The following is a 23,554-nucleotide window of genomic DNA, read 5'->3' on the forward strand; positions in this document are numbered from 1 at the left end:
AAGACATTTCTTCTGAAGACAGGCTGAGTGAGTTGGGGTTATTCAGCCTGGACAAGGTGGCTCAGCTCCAGGGAGACCTTGAAACAGCCTTCCAGTACCTAAATGTGGCTACAAGAGAGCTGGAGAGGGACTTCTTATAAGGGCATGTGGTGATAGGACAAGAGGCAATGGCTTTAAACTGAAAGAGGGCAGGTTTAGATTAGACGTTAGGAAGAAATTCAAGGGAAGTGAGGCACTGACACGGGTTGTCTGGAGAAGTTGCCCCATCCCTGGAGGTGTTCATGGCCAGGCTGGATGGGGGTTTGAGCAATCTGGTCTAGTGGAATGTGCCCCTGCCCAGGTACAGATGATCTTAAAGGTCTCTTCCAATCCTAACCATAGCATCAGTGCTTTGATTCTGTGCCTCTCTCCGCTGGAAATAATGTCTACATCAGAAGAATAAAGAGACTAACCTAGCCCCTCACCTAAAAAAAGTCTATTTTGCTTTCACACCAGCTTCTTTCTGGCCACTCTATCCTAACGGTTGGTCAGAAAAAGTGAGGGAGATAAGAGCAACTAGATTCATAACTTATTTGCCAGTACAGTTGCAAAGGCTGACAAAAATAAACCAGAGGTACTACTGAAATATCTGCCCATGCCTCTAAAACCAAGTTTGCACCAAGAAGCATGGTCCCATTAGAGTGTTTATTCTGACAACATCTAACATGTCAAGTCAGCCCAAATGGAGGCAGCATCAGGTCTTTCCCTGCCCCTCAGAGCACCTAAGCCTGTCCTCCATATCTATTATCAACTAACCTCAACTTGCTTTTCCTTGGTGTTGGGGGTTGGGTTTGTTCCTTCTTTCTCTGGGGAATTTTTTCCCCACGGGTTGCCAAGGGGACCGGGTGTTGGATACTTGAGAGTGCTTGGCTGAAACAAAGAGATGGACAAAAGGTGGAAGGGGGAGATAACGCAGGTAAAAGACACAGCTTGAGGCAGCTGCGTGCTTTTCTGCTTCCGGCGTTCGGGAGACTCGTGTCGGCCGCTCCTCGAGGATCTCAGCCGCCGCAAAGCACGCCGAGCAGAAGCTGGGCGCTTTCTGCCTCGCCTTCGGCTCCTTCGGCGCTGCTCCTCTTGCTGCAGCGTGACCCTGCACCCCCTGCGCTGCCGGGACATCCTGCCCCTGCCTGCCGGGACACCCTGCCATCCCAGCTACCAGCCCGGGACTTTTCCACTGTTCCAGCTTGGTGCTCTGAGGATCCTGCAGGGACACCGAAACCAAACTGCCCTGGGTTTTGTGAAACAAAGCCCTCAAGGTTCTTGGTACTGTTGTCGTTTGTCATTAATGCTGCAGTTGTTTGGTGGGGGGGGGGGGAGTTTTTTTTTGTGTTTGTTTGCTTTGTATTACATACTAGTACAGAACTGCTATTCCTATTTCCCAAATCTTTGCCAAAGAGCCTCTGATTGTAATTTTACCTAGCAGATACCTGTCTTCCTAAACCAAGACACTTGGCTTTGCACAGGGCACTGCTGCAGAATTCATAAGGCCTCAGTCAGCTTATTAATAAATCTCTGTTGATGTGAGCACTCAGATCTTCTGGACTGTATGAAAGAGTTGTGGCAGAAACCAGGTTGGTATGAGAAGAAAACAAAAGATGTGAGCAAGGAAGAGGAAGAACAGAAAAAAACATAACACGTCGTAGATGTGAGATTATGTGTCCTTATCTACACATGGTAATAGCTAAATTTCAAAAATATCTTTTTGATAAGCTAACCAGAATGAAATCTTTAACTCTGTATTGCTGACACAGTCAAAAATCATGTCTTACAAACTTTAGGGAGGTTTTGCTCTAAAAGCTGACACAGAAGGATCTGTTTGCATGTGTTCAACAAAACTGACTTTACAAGTTGTATTTTAAAAGAATGACAAAAACTTTGCAGGTGAAAGACTGCTTAAAGAAAACAGGTGGGTGTAGTGGCTCTTGTGCTTTGCATTCTGACATGCTTTGTAGATACACATATGCTGACTTTTAGCAGTAATTACAAGCCAAACTCACAGGCCAAAATCTCATAACAAATGAATAAAACAGGTCTTCAAAGTAGTTTGTATTGAATATTAGAGTTCTCATCTCAAATTTGAGACACAATACTTCTTACATTGCTGAATACGTGTGTAATTTGTATAAGTAAAAGTATAAATTATCATATGGTATAGCAAAACACATAATTGTGATTAAATGGTAATTCAGCCTAGAATAACACTCAGAAGACTGTTAAGTAAAATATACTAATATACTACCCCAAATAAAACCAGAAGATAAAATGGACACCAAATACCTCTCACATTTCTTTAGTTTTCATTCTTCCATTTATTTCCTAGCCTTATACTTACTGACCCTGTGATAAAATGAAATTATTTACATTTTTAAGTTACACTTATTTAGTAAGAAAGTTAATACCTGAAAATTCCAGAGAAATGCAAGTAAATAGCCCTTAACAGTATGGAAAGTGTGTTTTGAAGGAAGATCACCTCCAAGCTGTCTCAGCTCTCACCAGACATTCTTCAGGCAGCCATCAAGGCCAGCCATGTCCCTGGCTCATGCAGAAAAACAAACACAGCTTTACACAGTGTGTAAGAAATACACCCATTTATCACAACGTCCATCTGAGGGCTTGTAACAGAAACAGAATTGGATTTTCCCCCCAGGGAGTAAGAACAAATACTTGTCTTCCCATGATCTCTCAAAACTACATCTGAAGAAAGCTGGTTTCTTGCAGAATAGTTGGACATCCACATAAATGCTTTACAGACCTGAATTCTCTACTGCTGCCTCTGAGCAAAGATAGCGAGTGATGTCCGTCTGTAGAGAACACATACATCCAAGTTTTTGAAAGTAGTTCCTATTTGCTTCTGATGGCCAAAAACCTTTAGTGGAAGGAAGTAATCCTGCTACTTGCCTGAAAACAAAAATGACAACTTCATTGGATGTTTCATATAGGCAAAAATTATATTCTGGATGCAAATTGTTCAAAAGAACTAGAACGGAGAGATAGCAATTTTAGAATGCAATTGACCCTATGGATAATACACAACTTTACTGTATTTTTAACTAGTATCACCTGTGAACATAAATATAAGCAGTACTGCAACTGAAGACAACATTTTCAGTGATCAGAATCAAGATAAAGTGGATAGACTACTAGGCAAAGTCAGACAGAGGCAATAGCCTTTAACTGGCCAATTAAAATAGTTGGGCAAAATATACAAACCTTGATCATGCACATTTGTCTGCAGGAGGACATTTCACTGAAGGCTTATTTAGATTTTCCAACTAGTTTAATCTCCTGGAAAAGACTAAATCTGATCTCAAACAGTGGCAACTTAAATCCCTCATCCAGGTCATCTTGGACCTTGTTTTTCTTTTTCCTTCTAAAAGGAACCAGATCTCAATGTTGCAAACTTTTTGTGACACAGTATTTTCAGAAAAGCCATCCGAAATTTAACATGACAGAGAGGATAAAGAAATGGGTTCAGAGAGGAATTGATCCACAAAAGCCAAAAGGTTGCTTCATACAGGAAGCTATGGACACAGGTTCCCTGGCAGGCCCCACGGATAATCATTAATAAGGAGTATGGAGCCCAGCAAATGGCAAACACACAGACAATTATGGCAAGAGACTTTGCTATTTTCTTGTCCTGTTGCAGTTTTGATCTGGTCTTTGCACAGAAGGAAACAGAACAGTCGTTTTCTGGGGTTACAGAATTGTCCCTGGATGGACAGTCAGTTCCCAAAGACTCTTTCTTTGGTCTCATGGAAGAAGAAACACTGTCCTCTGCCTCTGATGAAGGAGATGATGCCCCTGGCCACGGCAAGCCACAAAACCTCCAGGACAGGCTGCTGCTCCTTGCAGGCTCACAGTCCTGTACGCTGCCACGCCGCTGGCGCCTCTGGATGTTGTGGAAGATGTGCATGTTGAAGTAGGTCACCAGGAGCAGTGGCACAAAGAACTCCAGGGTGGATGCACACAGCAGGAAGTACCAGTTGTCAAAGAACTCGGCGTAGCACTGATCCACCGCCACCACGCTGTGTCCGGCCACGTGCTCCCAAAACAGGATGGCTGGGCAGTACAGGAGAAAGGCTAAGACCCAGATGGCCACCATCTTGATGGCAGGGTTAGATGTTGTTCCCTGTCGGGCTCTGTAAGATACCTGTGAGGGAAAAAAAAACATAAGAAGATCAGACTTGTAGAGACCCATTTTGGAACTAAGAGAAGCAACAGAAAATGAACTCAAGAGATGCTTGGTAATAGAGAGATTTGGCTGTGTCGATCAGCTGAAGCTCACCCAAGGATATTTATTTCATTGATGCTGATAAAGCATGATGTTGTCTCTCTGCAAATTAATGTCACTGTACCAGGGTCCAGGTACATGAGATGAAACATAATCCATCCACTGTGGTGGTGTCTGGACCATCCACACAGAATGATTCACTCCTTCACAAACAATTTGTAGTGACTCCCCTTTAGTAAGTCCCCTTGGGAGACTTCCTTACAGCTCAGGATGAGCAAAAGTGCTTCAACCCGTATGCAGCCCCTAGGCTGACTTAGTTCGCAGGGACTCTCCTTTAGGAAGTCCCTGTGAGAGTTTTTGTTGCGGCTCAAGTTGAGAAAAAATACTTCAACCCATTTTTGCAGTTGTGTGTTAATGTTTCATACCCCATTGGTTATTTCCTTTGTTCCTGGTTTTAACCCCTCCTGATTGGTTCTTTTTAGATCCTTCCCCTGATTGGTCCCTTTCCCAATTCCTTTCCCCATTGGCCAAGTTGTGAAACCCTGCACCTGGCTACCATATATAATCCTGCTCCCCCAAGACCATTTTGCTCCTTTGTCCTCTGGACCTCATGGAATAAAGAAGCTCTCCTGGAGATCAGGAAGACCCCATCTCACTGCTTTATTCCTGCATCACTGAGGGTGGCAACTGTGCCTCTGCGGCTCAGGCAGCCTCACAAAGAGCAAATCATTCTGCATTTGAGAGTGCATCAAATAGCTGATCACTCACACCTAAGGGTGCACAAGAGCTGAATCACTCTCCGCCTGAGAGTGCCTGTGCCTCCGTCAATCTAGGTGTCTTTTTAAAGACACTTCTAGCGAGGAAGGTCGCGGCACCTTCACTACCAGACCAGACTGTGACAATCCATCAGTACCTAGTAATTTGGTATGCCTTTTTTGAGATACCTATGGTCTAAAGTGCCAGAGGAATTAGCACTTTATAGTTGTTGGGAGCATGACTCCCACTCACTTGAAACTGCACGGCTTTTTACAGCATTTTACAAACAAATAACGTTCTGCATCTTTCAACAGAAAAGGCAAAAAAAAAATAAATTATTTACTAGACAATTTATGAGGATGAAGGAAGAGATACTACACCTGCACCACAGCCCTTAGCTGACGAAACTAAAAAAACTACCTATTTTCTTCCTTCTCCATCCACTCCAGGGCCAGCACATATTTGTCACTATACATTGCAGAACAGATAGATATAATGTGGATCATATTCTGCTTCATCCCTTTCACAGGACAAATGTGTAATTCTGCAAGCTTAGACAGCCAGCTGATAGCAAAATTTTGAGTTAATGTCACTAGAACTATCATACAAATATCCATAGGTCTTAATTGCATTTGTATAGGAGCTCTGAATTTTGCACTTTGTAAAAGCTGAGTCTTTGGCCTTCTAGCATAAGGTTTCTTACACGCCAGCAATTCTGGTGTTTGGTTTCAAAGATTTTTTCCTTAAATAAAATAAAATAAAATAAAATAATAAAATTTAATTTAAAAAGGCAGTAATAGAAGTTAAATCAATTACCACAAATAAGACTGAAATTCTATTGCATGAAGTTACGTTGACAGTCTCATATGCACGAAAGAGCTGGAACCTTTAGTTCTCTATGACATTTCCTGCCACTTGAGCTAGCAGTGTGGCTGGTGAGAAATACTGGACCCCACCTCTAGCATGGCCCAAGACATAAAGCTCACACCAGGTGTGTAGGATTCTCTGCAGAAAGCAGAGACAGGATGGGTCTGAAGTTTGGGATTCTTCTCCAGACACAAAGAGGAGTTTATTGCTGCATATCTACAGGCAATGATTGCAGTTTGCCTTTTGTCCCACTTTCTGACTGTTTTCTCTTGCTCCCAGTCTTATCCAGAATCTTTTTTGACCACATCTCAGGTCTAGACACCCTCCCCAGTGTCCTTTATTTCACTGCCCTAGATCCACTGTCTTTTCCTTTCATGCCTGATTTTAGGTCCAACCCCAAATCCAGTTTACTCTGAATTTCCTCTTTCCCTGCTCCTTTTTTACCAGTCTGCTGCCTTACACTTTTTACCCCCTAGACTTCTTTTCCTCAAGCAGTAACACAACAGCAGCTTGCAGCAGAAATTGTGAGAAAAGTCCTGGTTGACTGGCTCTGCACTGAAGCATGCTTAATGTAGAATATTCATCCCATCTGGCTGCAAAATATCTAATAATCTCCACATGCCAGTATATTTTTGAGGGGTATTATCTTCAACAAATTTGGGCTTATCAACACAGCAAAGGTTGGTGAATATAACCATCCAAAGAAAAAAATCAGAGAAGCTCTAACCAGGGTACTTACAGCTTTAGTAACAGATAGGAAACGGTCATAGCTGATAAGAACAATGTTAAATACTGAAGCTGTGCAGAGGAGGTAGTCCATTACCAGCCAGAGCTTGCAGATGCCTCTTCCCAAGTGCCATTTGCCTGTCAGGCTGTAAGGGATGTAGAGGGGCATGCAGAACACACCTGTGGAAAGCAACCACAAAGACACCATGCAGTTCATAGGGATTGCAAATTCCTGGAAGCAGAGAAACACACTGTTTTGGTGTTTGGGTAAAAAAATCAACAAACCTAGTAAGGTGAATATGTAATTTATATAAATAAATTCTTAAATTCTCAGCAAATCTGATGGTGACTTTCTATGTCTTAGATCTTGGTGTGATTGATGGATGCTGATTGTTGAGAATAAGCAGAAAGCAATTCAGCAAAGAAGGATTTACTGAAGAAGAAAATCCAAGTCTAACCAACTTAGACTCTCTAAAGGTATAAAATTAGTACTGCAGCATATATGCACTGTGGTTGCATTCTGATAGGTAACTTCATCATTGTATTTCCTCTATTCTTTCATTTGTATTAGAATTTTCCCACAAACACCTCTGCAGATGTTGCCAATGGCAATTACTCCTGTAGGATTGGTGAGCATTTATAAGCTGAAGACAATATATTGGTCAGTCTGGTGGTGTTCTACCAGAGACAGAGTAATTCAGCAGAAGTATAAAACTCTCACTTTTAAGGAGTGTTTTAATTTCATGCTTCTTCTCTACCTGAGAATAACTCCAGAACTATTCTGGTTTGTTAATTTTGTGTTTTATCCAAAAGACCTTCCACTGAAGTACTTCATTAAGAAAATCATATTTGTGTTTTATTTTTAAGCCAGCAACTTTTTCATTTTAACACTACTATTCTTTCAAAAGTGTGGTGCAATAGCTGATTCTACATTCCTGAAAATGCTGATCTACCAGAGACAAATACAAAATTATATGCTGCTTCACGATCCATTTTAAACTCTTCAGATTATTCCTTTCCTGACATGTCCATCATGATCTTAGAAGTTACTAAACATATCCAGGGTGATGTGGTCCATTGACAATAAAACTCTGGGCAATGAGCTGTCAGACTGTTATCAACAGGGAAATTCTCACAGCGCTTTCAGTACTGTTGGCTTGTTTTAACATATACCTTAAATACAAGCAGCATCACTTTGGTACGAAATACTCACTTTTCATGGTTGCTGATAACAGCTACTGTTCTCATGAACTTCAATGGGACTAATGTTTGGCACCATGTCAAAAAGTAATGACTGCTTTCAGCTGTACATATAAATATAGAGGCAAAATCCAGGTTTTAAGCATTGACATTGAAGCTATTCTTACTTTTACTAATTACTGGATGCAAAAGATACGTGTCACATCCCTGGAAAGATTCCAGACTTTTAATAAATTAAAATAAAACAGTGCCACAGCAATTTCAGAAAATAAAGTATTTCCTGACCAATATCAGAGACAAAATCTTACATTTACAGTCTATACAGGCCAATCTATTACTGATGGCAATCATTTCCTCTTGGCTGGTTTAAGAATGCATGACGCACCAGTCACAAAGAACAGATCCAGAAGGTAGATATTTAATTCTCTTGACTAAACTATGAGACATGAGGAGAAACAGACTTTTGCACAAGACCTGAGCAATGAAATAGCAGCTCCAGCAAATTGTCTGGAGACAATTTTCCTTAGCAGGAAAGCAAAGGCTTCATCATATGCATTGTTTGGTTTCTGCCCCATGGGGCAAGCCCCAGAATAAGGCAGCACATGTTATAAATGGCATAAATGAGGGAAAATCTTAAAGGCTAAACTAATACACTTCACTACACAGCGCTGACAAAGAACAGCACTGGTAGTGTCAGAAGTGCAGTAGGTCTGCGGCCATGATTTCCTTTCTCACAGTGAATACTGGTCTCTGTGACCATCCTGAAGAGAAAGCAGAAGTGTGCAGAACTACCACCTTGCCAGCCTCAAGTCAAGACATTTGCTGGCACATCTACCACATCTGCCACGGGACTATGGTTTTGTCAGGCTTTCTCTGCTGCATGTGCTGTTTCCCTGACTTCAGCCATGGAGGAGTGCTGCAAAAGGCATTCACTCCACCACCACCTCACTTGGCATCACCAGCCAGGACTGGATTCATGGCAGCTGCAGCAACAAACTCTACTGGAGTTCTGCAGTGACGCTATGGGAAGAGGGGACCAATAAGGAATATAGATCAGAGATGCCAGCAGGGTGTTACTGGTATCAAAAAACCCATCAGATCAAGAGCTGGTGTTAAGCTGAAGCCAGTAAAAAGTTCTGGTGATAAAGTGTCTTGCTGTAGTGTAATACATTCATAAACCATTATTACTATGTAGAGAAGTAATCCATTTACCTGGATTTATCACACATAACTGTCAAATACAAAGATGTTCTGAAGTGTGTGATGAATACTCTTACAGGAGAGGCAAGAGTAAAACAAACTGTAGCAAACAACTTCTTTGAAAAGCATTCACATATAATAGTCACTCCTTTTTCTTTAAGCAACATTAGAAGTATTTATATGAAAAAGGATGCATTTCTCATTATTATGTGTATTGAGACACATTGGGCTATAAAAATACTCCATGCAACTTCCCCCATTCCCCATCCTTCCCACAGACACAGGTGGGAAATAGTTCTCTCAGAAGAAAACACACAGAAAATAAACACCACTGCTTCTCCTAAGACTCCTACAACACAATTAGCAGCACACGGCTCCACACCTGGTGACTTACCCACTGCAAAGTCAGAAACAGCAAGATTCAGAAAGAAATAGTTACTCCGATGCCTCAGGTTTCTGTCCATCACAAAAGCAAGGATCACCAGGGTGTTTCCAAGGATGGTCACCAGACACAGCAGCACCATGAGGAAAGCCAGCAGCACCAGCACACCCAGGGAGAACTCGGAGCTCGGCGGCTGCGTGGGCCAGGTCTCGTTACACGTCGCAGCCGCGTGCGGAGTCTCATCGGTGCTGTTGTGCATGGTGGGTGTCCAAGTCAGGTCAGCCTGGGAAAGAAGTTCTATCTGACGTTATCCAAAAGGTTGAGATAAGTCTATTAACAGCCTGGGCTGAATACTGAAACATAAAAAGAAAAGATTCACAATATTAAAAAAATGGAACACAAGAGTTCAAGACCTGGACTCTGACATTTCTTGATCTGAATGCACCTATTGGCTTTAGAAAAGACACCTCATAAGCAGTGTCTTTCCTGGACCCAGATCCTTATCTACTAATCTCAAAAAAGCTTTTCTGAAAATAACTCTTTCACAGTCAAGCATTTTGCAAATTAGCAATGTGTAAGTGGCTTTACACATCAAATTGTGCTGAAGCGAAAATCATATCTCATTTTCACCTCCACAGTGGTGAACCGGATTAAAATTTTTACAATTCTATTTTCCTTACAGTAAAATGTAGACATTTTTGTACTTGCTGCTATACCACTTTTTAAATTTTACATTTTTAAATTTTAATAACAGAGAGATATTTCTTAGTGTTGCTGGTTACAGAGCATTTGTAATGCAGTTACATGCAGCAGAAGCATCATCAATACCTCTTCAGCTCACCCCAACCAGAAGCTCTGGGCAGAACAAACCAAATACTTGGACTTTGAAGGTTTTTATAGTGTGGCCAGTCTAATCCTGCACCTCCCAAGTAATCCTAGATAAGCTTTTACTCCATTAAGTACCAAGCCTTTAGGCCTTTTCAGGGGTGAGAAAAGATACCCTTTCCTCATCTCACCTCCATTTATTTTGGTAGGAGTGCACAGAATTTGGTAGACCATGACTGTGGCTGACACTCACTGACTGTAGCACTGTGGCACACTGAGTGACCAGCATTTCAAATTGCAGCCATAATGCCAGGTGCTTGGGAAGATGTAGGCCAAGAAACAAGGAAAGAGAGGGTGGGCAAGATGTGGGGAGGAAAGATACGGTGCTCTGCTACCATTTTGAGGAACAAAGGGAATTGTGTTGCAAAGAGTCATTATAGCAAAAGGTGTAGGGTGACAGAAACAGAAGACACCTCAGGAATGGCAAAATGTGGCAATCAGAAGACACCTCAGGAATGGCAAAACGTGGCAATGAGACACAGCTGCCTTAGATGTGTGTGCACAGCTGCAGCCTGGGGAGCATTGAGGAGGCACTAGAGCTTCCTGTGCAGTCACCAAGCCACATTTGATTTGGGTGACATTGTGGTGAGACCATGTTGCGGATCTCAGGGTGTGGGAGGTGAAGAAGTCTTCTTTAAGCAATTCAAGGAAGCTTCTGGACCGTAGGACCTGCTTCTTATGTAGGACTTCTGCAGTCATGGCATCTGCTGGAAGTGCAACACATCAGGTCCTATCAGTGAACAAGGTTCCTGGAGGCCGTCTGGGGGAACTTTCAGATACAAGTTCTGCGTGGGCTGATGGGGTGATGCACAGCTGAATCACCTGCTCAGTGGGAAAGAGGGGCTGTATAGGGATGTGCTATCAGTGCCAGACTCGGATGTAGTGATGATGAGGTAGTGGAACTGAAGATCCTAAAGGGGATGTGTTGGTGATTTAACAAAATTTAAAATTCAACAGGAAAGTCTTACAGACATGAATGCTTAGCAGAAGGTCCATTAGAAATGAAAGCAAGTTTTGATATAGAAGAATAAAAAATGTTTAAGTTAGGGATTGCTGAGTTAGTTGTTATTGAACAAAGGTTAAGATGACTTGGAAGAAAACTTTTACTGTTAAGAGCAAAGGATAAGTCATCTAGAAACAAAAACATGTTTTTACCAAGTAGAAAAAAGGTCTAAGAATTTTTCACTGCCAGAAAAAAGAAGAAAAACTTTAACCTTAAAATGTAACATACAACTCGATGTGATTGGATAGTACTAATCATAATATGGTAATAATAGTTGTTGTGATAGGCTGTAGGTAAATGTAAAGGTATTGTGTCTGATGGTGATTGGTTTTTATGTATTAAGATGCTCAGTAAAGAAAACTATATAATGCATTGTAACAAGAGCTAAAGTGGCTTCAGGTTTTGCCTATAAGCTGGTGCTGACAGCTATAGGCTTAGCTCTGTTACCCATGACCCATGACTGCTGTGAATTCAATCTATGAAATAAACAGCACCTTTAAAGAGCTGTCTGGGGTCCTGTTTCTCATGTTCAGGCCCTTACTGGGAGGAGGAAGGAGAGTAGCAGTGCAGACCATGGGCTTAAGGTGAGCAGATTTCCGTTTAGGAAAGTGGTAGTGGGAATCCCATGAGAGGCAGATCCAAAAGACAAGGAGCTCAAGGAAGCTGCAGGTGTCTAAGGACAGCAACCTCCATGCACAAGAATAGTCCATCCCATTTCTCAGAAAAACAAGCAGATGTACCGTGACAGTGGCTAACCCTGGAGACTACAATGCCAAAAGGCAGCATGATGGAGTTTGAAGGAGGGAGAGAATACTAAGGAGATATTCAGAAATGTCACCTGGCCACATATGAGTGATGTTAGGAAAACAAAAATTCACCTAGAGTTGACGTTTGTAAAGGACATCAAGGACAACATGAAGAACTTCAGCCACCCCATTAACAGCAAAATGGTGAATAATAAAAATATAGGTACTTTGTTGGATGGGACCAGTGATCCAGTGACAGCAGGTGCAGATAAGGCTGAGATACTCAGTGCTTCCTTGGCTTCATTCATTACTAAGTAGGTCTCCATTTCCTCCATGCTTAGTAAATGAGTTCAAGGATGAGAACTGTCACAAGCAGGTGAGAATAAAGCAGGATTACCTGGGGGGACTTGACCCATGAAAGTCGATGGAACCCACTGGGCTATCATGAAAACCAGCTACCACCTTTTCAAGGCCACTTTCTATCCTCTTAGAATGGTTGTGGACATAAAAGGAGATTCCCAACAACTGAAGAAAGGCAAATGTTGCAACGATCTTCAAACGCTGCCACAAGGACAAAAAGTCAGATTGTCTTTAGTCCTTGGGAAAACAATGGAGTGAATCCTCTTGGAAGGTATTTCTGAGGACCTGGGAGAGGAGAAGGTGACTGGGAAGAGTCAGCATGAACTTACCAAGGCTAAATAATGCCTGAGCAACTTGGTTGTCTTCTTTGATAAAATTACTGGATTAGTGGACAAGAGGAATGAAGTAATTTGCTTTTAAAATTAGGGAATAAATCAAATGTTGAAGTTGTAACCATAGTCCTGTGTGGCATTTGGGGGGAAATCTATGGGCTATTTCGTTTGGAAAACAAAGGACATGGACATTACGAGAATCATTAGGGTTCAATATTTGTTCCAGAAATAAACAAAAAAAAGTTAACACAATTTCTTTCAACATTTTTTTTTATTTGTTGAGGTTTTTTGGTTTGTTGTAGTTGTTTTTTAATCTGAGAGGGTCAGATTGGAAAATAAATGGTGTGGTTTGAGTTGAAAACCACAAAGTCATATATCATCATGTATTTAGAAGGTCTACTGAACATCTGCAAAGACAGAAGAAAATTCAAGGACATGAAATAGTGAAATAGTGAAATAGATGAGTGACTGGTTAGAGAGACCTGGGTTAGAAAAAGAAACATCCTTTGGCAAGAAACATCCATTTGAGTTTGGGCATAAGAACATACGCTGAATAAGTATCTTACCATAACCCTGAAAAATGTCTGATTCATGATTTACAAGGGAGAGTCTTTATGATGCCACCCTGACCAAGACAGCTTTAAAGCCGTGGGCACAGCAACCCAGTGCTTGACTCACCCTGGGAGCACTAAGCAAAAATTTCAACAATTAGAAAAGTACAACAAATTCATCTAATACACAGGAGTGGTGTGAGAAAACACTCTGAACATTGTGGGTGTAAAATAGACTCTAAAAAACACTGATCTCTAGTAGCTTCATCATGCTGTGTTCTTTCAAGTTCATTGCAGATTCTGCTGCCTGGCAAATTCCCTGAGTAACTAGTTTTCCAGCATTGCAAAATGTGGACTCAGTTTACCTAGTCAATAATTTTGTAGGATAATTTTCTAAAATGAACAACACATTCTTTAAGTATAAAATGCAAACTGAATTTTTATACTAGAAGTATAGGGATAGAAAAGACAACTCAAATACATTTCCATCTTGAGCCTATCTTCAGTTTCTCTGTTTAACAGATGTTTAGTACACCAGCTATTCTATAAATGCTAAAGCATTTACTCTGTGTGTTAGAGTTGTGTGTGTGTCTAGATTTCTTAAGCATCACAGAAAAACAAACCCCACAAAATCTATGCCAGCACCACAGTTCATGACAGTAAAAACAGCTGTGCTGAATCAGTGACCTCCTCCTGAAGCTGCATCTCTCTTAGAAACTAGGCTCTCAATCCATAACACTACCTGTGTGAGGCAAGGAAGCATGGCGAGAATGAATGGTGAAAGATAATCTTCCAGAAGAGTGAAAACTAGCAAGAGAAGTCTTCAGTTCCAGACCTCTGAACAGAAAGACATTCTAGCTCTTCAAAGCCATCAACTTTTGTGCTATAATTTGGCTGCTTCCATGCATTTGAATTGTGTTTGCAAATGAGTGCTCTGTTATGGCAACACTTCTGCAGCCAATTTCAAATTAGATTAAAAACTATTTAAATTTACTACTGCTCATCATTGTTCTGTTCATCAGATTTCTCTTTCCACATTTCATACATTTTTATATTTCTAAACAAAGAGGAATAAAATTACATAAAAGGAGAGAAAAAAATGTAGCCAGTGACTCTCACTTACCCATCCATGAAAGCCTTCTGGGTGAGTTGCAACACTCAACACATGGTAAGAAAGTTTGGCAAATGGAATGGGGTGCAATGAAGCTCCATTGCTTTCTCCAACACATCTCCTTACTCCTTTCAGCACTGGATATTCAACTGCTTTGTTTGTTAAGAGCTGCTTAAGACACCTCTGTATCAGCTTCCAGACCTCTGCAAACCTCATTGTCAAGCAGTGAATATGGCCTTTGCTCCATAATTGAAAAAATACAGTTTGATATTTGTTCTGTGGCAGAGAAAGTCCATATAATGCCACAGTAACAAGACACAAAGAACTGATCTAGTATAAAATCACACTGTCAGATCAAATTTGTTCCGGACATTTTGATGGAATACCTTTGCACTTGCAAAGCTTTACACCAGAGAGGCTATTGTCTATTCCTGCACAGCCAGCCAGAATCATAAATCCAGTATGAACTTAGCATTGCTTGCTCTGCTAATTTAACAGGAATGCAATCATGTGCCCAAACATGGCCTATCTTTTAGGCAATCACATACTGCACAGATCTGGCACTAAATATCATTTAAGCATGACAGAAGAGGCAGCCATTGTCAGGGGAAAAAACAGTACCAGTGAAAAAAATAACCATTTATGTCTGACAATTTTGATAACCAAACTCAAAATTCTCTTAGCATGGAAAATTTCATTCTCTGAAAATCATTCAGAACCACCAAATTACATGTACTTTGTCCTGCAACACCAGGTATGAACTACAATAAAATTTGGAAAGGACAGATATGGCAGGTTAGGCAGTCCATTCACTTGCATGCTGCTCACTGTGGGGATTATAACAAGGAAAGGATACTCTCTTGTCTTCATAATAGTTTATAAAATGAAAATATACTGCTTCTGTAACTATTTTTACAATCTCTTAAAAATGTAGCAGGAATGCTTTTTCACTGATAGCTTTAGGTTCATAAATAGGACATAAATTTTACTTCAACACATACATGAGCAGGTATCACCCTCCAATGACTCTCTATGGAGATTGCAATAGAGTTCTTTCACAGTGCCAGCTCTATGTATTAAACAAAGGAAAGAATAAAAGGGAAGGGAAAAAAAAATATACCTCAAACTCACAAACCAAGAGGACATCCAGCAAAGCTTGTTATTCTTTTCAATGCACTAGATGGTAATTAATCTGGCATCACACCAGCAAAACCAAAAATGAGATCATGAAAATTAGCAATATCAGGGCAACTACATAACTCTGCTGCACTCTTAAACAATGTCATTAGTAAACAAATGGTTTTTTCTTCTACTTATGGCAATGATACATATGAAAAGGTATCAATAAATAACAGAGGGACCTTATCTGTAAGACATTTCTTTTACCTCTCTAAAAAGAAGGTGTGTTACCAGATCTCAATGCTGCAAACTTTTTGGGACATAGTATCTTCAGAAAAGCCATTCGAAACCTCATATGACAGAGAGGATAAAGAAATGGGTTCAGAGAGGAATTGATCCACAAAAGCCAAAAGGTTGCTTCATACAGGGAGTTATGGATGCACTTTCCTTGGCAGGCCCCGCGGATAATCATTAATAAGGAGTATGGGGCCCAACAAATGGCAAACACACAGACAATTATGGCAAGAGACTTCGCTATTTTCTTGTCCCGTTGCAGTTTTGATCCAGTCCTTGAACAGAAAGAAGCAGAAAAATTCCTTTTGAGAGCCGTAGAACTAGTTTCTGTTCGAGGTGGACCATTAGCCACCACTGCTGGTCTCCATGACCTTGTTAGTGATGAAACACTGTCCTCTGCCTCTGATGAAGGAGATGATGCTCCTGGCCACGGCAAGCCACAAAACCTCCAAGACAGGCTGCTGCTCCTTGCAGGCTCACAGTCCTGCACGCTGCCACGCCGCTGGCGCCTCTGGATGTTGTGGAAGATGTGCATGTTGAAGTAGGTCACCAGGAGCAGTGGCACAAAGAACTCCAGGGTGGATGCACACAGCAGGAAGTACCAGTTGTCAAAGAACTCGGCGTAGCACTGATCCGCCCCCACCACGCTGTGTCCAGCCACGTGCTCCCAAAACAGGATGGCTGGGCAGTACAGGAGAAAGGCTAAGACCCAGATGGCCACCATCTTGATGGCAGGGCTGGACATAATTCCCTGACGGGCTCTGTAAGATACCTGCAAGAGAAAAAGGACATGTCACATATTCAGACAACATTTTTGGATAATTATGTAAAAAAAAAATATGTAATCAAGCCAAGTATAGTATTTGTTCTGTATTTCCCCAGACACCTATAATGTCTTACCTATGTAAGGTTCTACTAGTCTTGTTCTCCTTACACTGCAGCTCTGTGATTTATTTTAATACTGGGCATAGGAGAGGAGCAGAAATTATGATAGCTAAACTGTCATTTGGCTTCCAGATGTGAAAGAACATAGCTTGTTTCCACTACACAGTAAAGTAGCAATAAGGAATTGGTAAGGGATAGGTTTATGCTTCATCAGCCCAGGCTCAGCAGAGAGTGAAAGCAGCTGTGGGAGTTCCTACATGCCCAGCAAAAGTAGAAGCCTTCCATATTAGACAGGTTGCCATGTGAGACTGCAAACACCAGACAATATAATTTTTGATACTCTTTCCTCTTGCCATAGCAGAAAAATCTATCCCAGACATATACTATAACAGCCCTTGCCTTATTGAATCACTCCTTTAATATTAGCCTTACCTTGTAAATAGTTCATTCCACTACTGAAAGTCTTGATGCTTTTATGTCTACCCAGACAGCATAGTAAGAATTAAAATAAATTCATCCAAGGTTAGGAAATACAAGAGCTAAACCCACTCTGTAATAGCCTAGCCATACTCTTGGTCCCCTCCATCTTTCATAGCACAAGAAGATAAGTTAATGAAAAGCTGGACAATTTTATGTTCTCTGTACTGTTCAACATTTGGCATCTCAGGCTTTCCTCAGAACTGCTGCCTTCCTCATCAGCTTCCCATGCTGTTCATTAGCAGAGCACCTGTGTGCTACACAAATAATAATGAATGACACCTTCACAGCCACACACCACACAAAGGGCATTGTCCCTATTTCACCAGCAAGTATCAGAGAAGTAGTGGGTTATGCACATTGGTTTGGAGTCTCGTTTTAAGTATCTGTAGCCTGAAGGTTCAGACTCCATTACATCTTAAAGCATCATTTTAACTCCATGCACAGCTCCAAGTTTGCAGTAATGAATTTGCCACCCTGTGCAAGACCACAAGCAGCTCAATTTAGAGGCAGAAAACAGGAAGCTGGGCACAGCTTCACAAATTGTTAAGTCTGGACCCTGACCACAGGCTAGTTTTGCAGCAGAGGCAGAGGTGGATCCCAAGTCTATGAGGAAGCATGGTGTATTTTCTTTGGATAACAGCCCTGTTACACATTCCTAGCCTCACTCCATCCTAATAATCTAAAGAAGAAAACCAGAGTGTGATCATGCAAATTAAGACCATCAGCAATTGCACAAGAACATAGATCTCAGGTAGGTTAAAGAGACCCTTTAATTTACATTTTCATATTCTGAGCTCTGCAGCTTCATTAGCATCTTAAATACAGGGATTTTTATACTTTACTCTCCAGCTTCAAAAAAAAAAACCCAAAAACTATCAAAAACAACAAACCAGCAAAAACCAACTGTAAAACCACACCACTAGGGAAGAAGATAAAGTGATTAGGCATCATATCAGCACTTCCCGAACGAGAACCTCCCAGTCCAATATGAAACATGTCATTCAAGCAAGCAGACTCATCAGCCTGGAGAAGAAAAGTCTTTGGGGTGAGCTGGCTGCAGCCTTCCAGGATCTGAAGGACAAGTAAAGATAGGACAAGGAGCAATGGCTTTAAAACAAAAGAGAGTAGGTTTAGATCAGATAATAGGAAGAAATTCTTTACTGTGAGGGCGGTGAGGCACTGGAAGAGGTTGAGCAGAGATGTTGTGGATGCCCCATCCCTGGAAGTGTTCAAGGCCAGGTTGGATGGGGCTCTGAGTAACCTGATCTAATGGAAGGTGTCCCTGCCCATGGCAGGGAGTTGGAACCAGATAATCTTTAAGGTCTCTTCCAAACCAAATCATGCTGTGATTCTATGACCAAACAACAAGTAGAGCTTAGAAATGATGAATGATAATATTTATTAATTGATTTTCCTTGGGTATCTTCTGAAACAGAAGAATTACAACACTCAAGAAACATCTCTTACCTCTCCACATATTTTGATTCATTTTTCATTTTGCTTCAAGGGATCAGTTTCCACTCAACTTCTTATTGTCAGCACACGTCAATCACCCCCTGTGGTAATTCAGATCCACATCTGATCTTCACTCAGTCCATCTCACATGTCTCTCCATTCCCTCTTCTTACAAAATTTATCTAAGCCTAAGCAGATCCTTGACTCAGCCTAGTTTTCATCACCACCACCACTTCCAATGGCCAAAGGCACAAGTTCTCCACATGCCTGCAGTTCCTTTCCCACCTTGACCTTCCCATCACCTGTGTAGTGTAATTAAATAATTTCTACTGCAGGTGGCACAAGGATAACATTGAAATCATAGGCAAGGCAATGTCCTATCTCTAAGTCCCAATGCAATGTTGAAGGATCATCTTTTCTCCATTAAAAAATGGTATCAATAACAAAGCACTGTTTAGCTTAAAGTGTTAATTGTGAAACACTATGAGTTTTATAGAAATCCCAACGTATATAAAGCAATAAATAGAAATGTTATTCTTACAGCTTTTGTAACTGACAGGAAACGGTCGTAGCTGATAAGAACGATGTTAAACACTGAAGCTGTGCATACGAGGTAGTCCATGACCAGCCAGAGCTTGCACAGGCTTCTTCCCAAGTGCCATGTCCCTGTCAGGGCATAAGGGATGTACAACGGCATACAGAATGTACCTGTGAAAAGAAGCCAAATGCACACATCAGCCAGCACTGCACTGCAGAGAGATATTTCTGAGAGCAGAGAGATATTTATGCAGTATCTGATAAAAGTTGGATCAATATTGGCTGGAACTGACACATGGAAGGCTTTGTATTATCCTGCAACCAAAGAACTTTTGCTATAAACTAGGTTCTAGTGGAGTTCTTATGATTAAAAGCTCTCTGAAAGGTGTATCGTGTTTTTTATGTATCATTGTTACTTCTCCAGTGAACAACTCCTGCTAAAGGAAGGAGCAGTTGACTGCTCTACCTGGTGAAGTAAACACTATTCTGTGTTATCTGCTGACATTAAAACGAAGAAAAACATCTTTCCCCCAATGTAATTCACTGTTTTCTATAATAAATTATCCAATTGCCATGTTTCTACCCTATTAGAAACACGGGTGTCGGAAAGTGTTCCAGAACTTAACTTCTAACAGAAAAATGAGTTTCGGACTGATTTTTAAAAGCATATGATCAAAAGGCAGACAAGAACAGCACAATTAACTAACTACACCCAGCCTAACCTTTCTCCTCATCATAAATCTTGATAATAAACACTTTTCAGGGGCGAGCTGATAGGATATTATCTATGGGAACTCACCAGACTGTGGGAACACACGAGTGACCCACCCACACCCATTGCTACATAAATTTAGGTGGCTAAATCCAAATGTTGTGGAAGTGCCAATATGAAGTCATTTTAATGGATTTTGAGGTGGGCACTCTGCACAGAATCACAACACACCTTTGGGAGGCTGAAGAACTAACAGCACAGTCAACTGGGATGCAGAAATGCAGTGGACAGCATCAACACTGCAACAAAATGGAATCACTACATTTACAGAGCAATTGGCACTTGGTCTTTTGAGCAAAACATTATACATTTTAACATCCACATCAGGAAAAAAGCTGTGGTTTTAACTTTAGATTTACTACATAATAGTGTGTACTCCTGTAACAGAATATCTTGAGAGTCTCCATTTCCATAAAAATCTTACAGTTCCTGTTGTTCTTCTTCTACTAAGAATCAAGACATCTCTATTTAAACCCAGCTACATGCCCAGAAGCACAGAGCTAAAGCAAAAGCTGCTGAATGTCAAAAGCAGCTAGATTAGATATGTTAAAAGAATAAGCAAATGATTCTGCAAGCTTTTAGCAATTTAGATCAAGAAGAAAGTAAGGATAATTTAAGCATACCCCAAATCTAAATTATGTAGCTACAAAAATACAAATCAGTTGGACTCCACAGTCAAGCTAAGGCAAAGGCAAAACTTTTAACAAAATCTATAATTAAAAACTAGACATTCAGGTAAACATAACATCACAGAACAAAAAAAATATGGAAAGTAGGTAATGCCAAGTTAGCTGTATTTCCTTCTTTGGCAGAGAACATTTTTACCTCGTACTTGTCAGCTAGATGCTGGTATTTGTTCAGTATGATGCTAGATTGTTAGTCAGACAAGAGAACACCAGTTTGTCCACTGGTTTTCTGCTTGCTGTTCTGTTTTTTTCCAGTGCACTGTAACTGGAGAGCAGGCAGCAAGAGCTCTGCAGCACAACAAGGCAGAATTAAGTTGGAAGAACATATCAAGCATATGCAGGGAGGTATCAAAACATTTTACAAGGAGATCTGGATATCACAAGGATAGGACTATTAAAAGCTGTGCCCTTGACAGAATTTCTGGCACTGGCAATAAATTTTAAGAAAAGTTATTTCTGTTCTTTAAGTATACTTCTGAAATGTGTACGAAAAAAAATCATTGTGATATGACAAGTCAGAATACAGATTTTATTAAATAGTCACAACTATTTAAACCATCCTTCTACATTGAATAATTTAACCAAGGCTTTTAGGAAAGACACCCAACACTTCACAGAATATTGCAATACATCAGTCTCCAACTGAGCATCACACACGAGCAACACAATCATGTTTTAATCGTACTTTCTCTCAGTACAAGTTTCAAAATTAAATGTGTCCCTACGTATAAATATACATGCAGCATCAAACATCTAAGAAATTGCTTTATTTGTAATTTTTATTTGCCAATACAAACATATATTCCTAAGGTATTACTCTAGACAGAGCATGTACAGAAAAATGTTTAAAAATAGTATTCATTACTATTTAGTCACAAACTTCAGGTGATGATCTGTATTGTGTGACAGCAGACTAGAAAGAAGATATTGACCATGTATGCAAGATCTGTCAGGCAATATAGGCTGTATTTGGTTTGAGTATCTGGATTTCAGACAAAACTCTTCACAAACAACTCCCATTCCTTGTTGGTCTATTAAATTCCCACAGTAGTATTTTATCCTGAAGCATTAAACATTACCTGCTTCCCTAACAAAGCATTGTTTATTTTCTGAAAAATAATAGGCTGCTAAAACACTCCATGCAACTTCCCCCATTCCCCATCCTTCCCACAGACACAGGTGGGAAATAGTTCTCTCAGAAGAAAACACACAGAAAATAAACACCACTGCTTCTCCTAAGACTCCTACAACACAAATAGCAGCACACGGCTCCACACCTGGTGACTTACCCACTGCAAAGTCAGAAACAGCAAGATTCAGAAAGAAATAGTTACTCCGATGCCTCAGGTTTCTGTCCATCACAAAAGCAAGGATCACCAGGGTGTTTCCAAGGATGGTCACCAGACACAGCAGCACCATGAGGAAAGCCAGCAGCACCAGCACACCCAGGGAGAACTCGGAGCTCGGCGGCTGCGTGGGCCAGGTCTCGTTACACGTCGCGGCCGCGTACGGAGTCTCGGCAGTGCTGTTGTGCATGGTGGGTGTCCAAGTCAGGTCAGCCTGGGAAGGAAGTTCTATCTGGCAACGTTATCCAAAAGGTTGAGATTCCTAAGGAGTTAAAAGAGGATGCGTCAAAAATCCAATAAGCATTCAAAAAAAATTGTCTCAGGGAGGGGAAAAACAAAAAGCTTTTGATGCTAGATACAGTTTTCCTAAGATTCTTTTAAAGCAGAACTCTAGCAGCCTTCTGCTTAAGAAATATACAGTTTTTTCAAGCTCATATTTTAAAATGCAAGTTCTTCTTTGAGCAACTTGATTCTTATCTGTGGAGGTCAGGAGGTTTGATTTGAGGTTCCCTCCTGCTTTCCTCCCTCCCTTCCTGATTTTTGCTTGCTAGCATTATATACAACAACTTTTTCTATTTTATTTTTCTTCAACCTGTGTACATATCTTAATGAGATTTTTTTTTTTAATTTCATCCTTGCTTATCTGACACTGTTACAATTCAGCAAGACTTTGGTCCCTCTCTGTTTATGAATCTATTCTTTTTGCTGACAGAAGGCATGGTCGACTTTGTTGTTGCTGTTTTTCTCCTTTCTGTGGTCTCTGGGGCTGAAAACTGATATGATGTAAATAAGCACACATACAGTTACTTCCCAGAGCCATTAACCTGTAATGGTCCAACCCTCAGAGATCACCTCAAAACTCTCTGAAATGAGTTTCAAAAATCTTAGCAGCAGCTTCAGCGACATCACCAGCAGCTGTTGTTCCAGAACCGAGGAACTAAATGCAGACTCCCTGAATGAGAATGAGAGCTTGGCAATTAACTTTAACAGGATGAGGATTTTCTTTCCATACTGGTGGGAAAAATCGCGTGTCTTCCACGAATGCTTATATTTTGTATGAATAATGAAGCCACTTGCAGAGAGCTGTGAGTATTCTACAGTCATAAAAATTCCATCATTTTTATTATGGGTTCTAAAAACACTTTGGTGTCTAATTTTAAATACTTAAATCTGAAAAACATTGGCTGTCCTGTCTTTGCCTCTGTTGTAGGAACAAATTCATTAGCGTTTGCCAAGTGCTTTTACTGAATGTTGGAATGGCACTAGTACAAAAATCCAACACTTTATTATCCATGCAAGTATCTTCACAGCATGCACATCCATCGCTGGTTTAAGCTTTATTTCGTGTCCAGGTACTGCAGAAAACACACTGTGGCACAATCGCTAAGTAATACCAGTAGCCTTTCTTCTGCTAGCCATACTAAAGCCTCAAAATAAAATTCAGCAGTTTCACTGTTTGTCATGAGAGCCAGCTGACCTTGCCACATCGCTTAAATCTTGGAGCACTTTCCAGGAGTACATAGCTGCCTAATTAATCCCTTCTCCCTTCCTCAAAATATCTTATTGGATCTTAGATCTAACTTGAGTTCTT

At 40.8% G+C, this 23,554-nt stretch overlaps 2 protein-coding genes across 2 annotated transcripts; both read right to left on the reverse strand.

Annotated features, from left to right (window-relative positions):
* Window positions 1-2,288: 2,288 nt before the first annotated feature.
* LOC136288898 (histamine H3 receptor-like) lies at window positions 2,289-14,417 on the reverse strand. The gene is made up of 4 exons (XM_066182394.1): window positions 14,402-14,417; window positions 9,414-9,754; window positions 6,633-6,799; window positions 2,289-4,189 (listed from the first exon to the last, which is right to left on the reverse strand). The coding sequence occupies exons 2-4, from the start codon at window positions 9,658-9,660 to the stop codon at window positions 3,410-3,412; spliced, it is 1,194 nt and encodes a 397-aa protein (XP_066038491.1). The 5' UTR covers window positions 9,661-9,754; window positions 14,402-14,417; the 3' UTR covers window positions 2,289-3,409.
* LOC136288884 (histamine H3 receptor-like) lies at window positions 13,014-22,983 on the reverse strand. The gene is made up of 3 exons (XM_066182387.1): window positions 21,907-22,983; window positions 19,164-19,330; window positions 13,014-16,574 (listed from the first exon to the last, which is right to left on the reverse strand). The coding sequence occupies exons 1-3, from the start codon at window positions 22,151-22,153 to the stop codon at window positions 15,780-15,782; spliced, it is 1,209 nt and encodes a 402-aa protein (XP_066038484.1). The 5' UTR covers window positions 22,154-22,983; the 3' UTR covers window positions 13,014-15,779.
* Window positions 22,984-23,554: the final 571 nt, after the last annotated feature.

Source organism: Chamaea fasciata, unplaced genomic scaffold (genome assembly GCF_029207755.1).
Source record: "Chamaea fasciata isolate MVZ Bird 193981 ecotype frontalis unplaced genomic scaffold, bChaFas1.0.hap1 SCAF_1, whole genome shotgun sequence".
Lineage (NCBI taxonomy): Eukaryota > Metazoa > Chordata > Aves > Passeriformes > Sylviidae > Chamaea > Chamaea fasciata.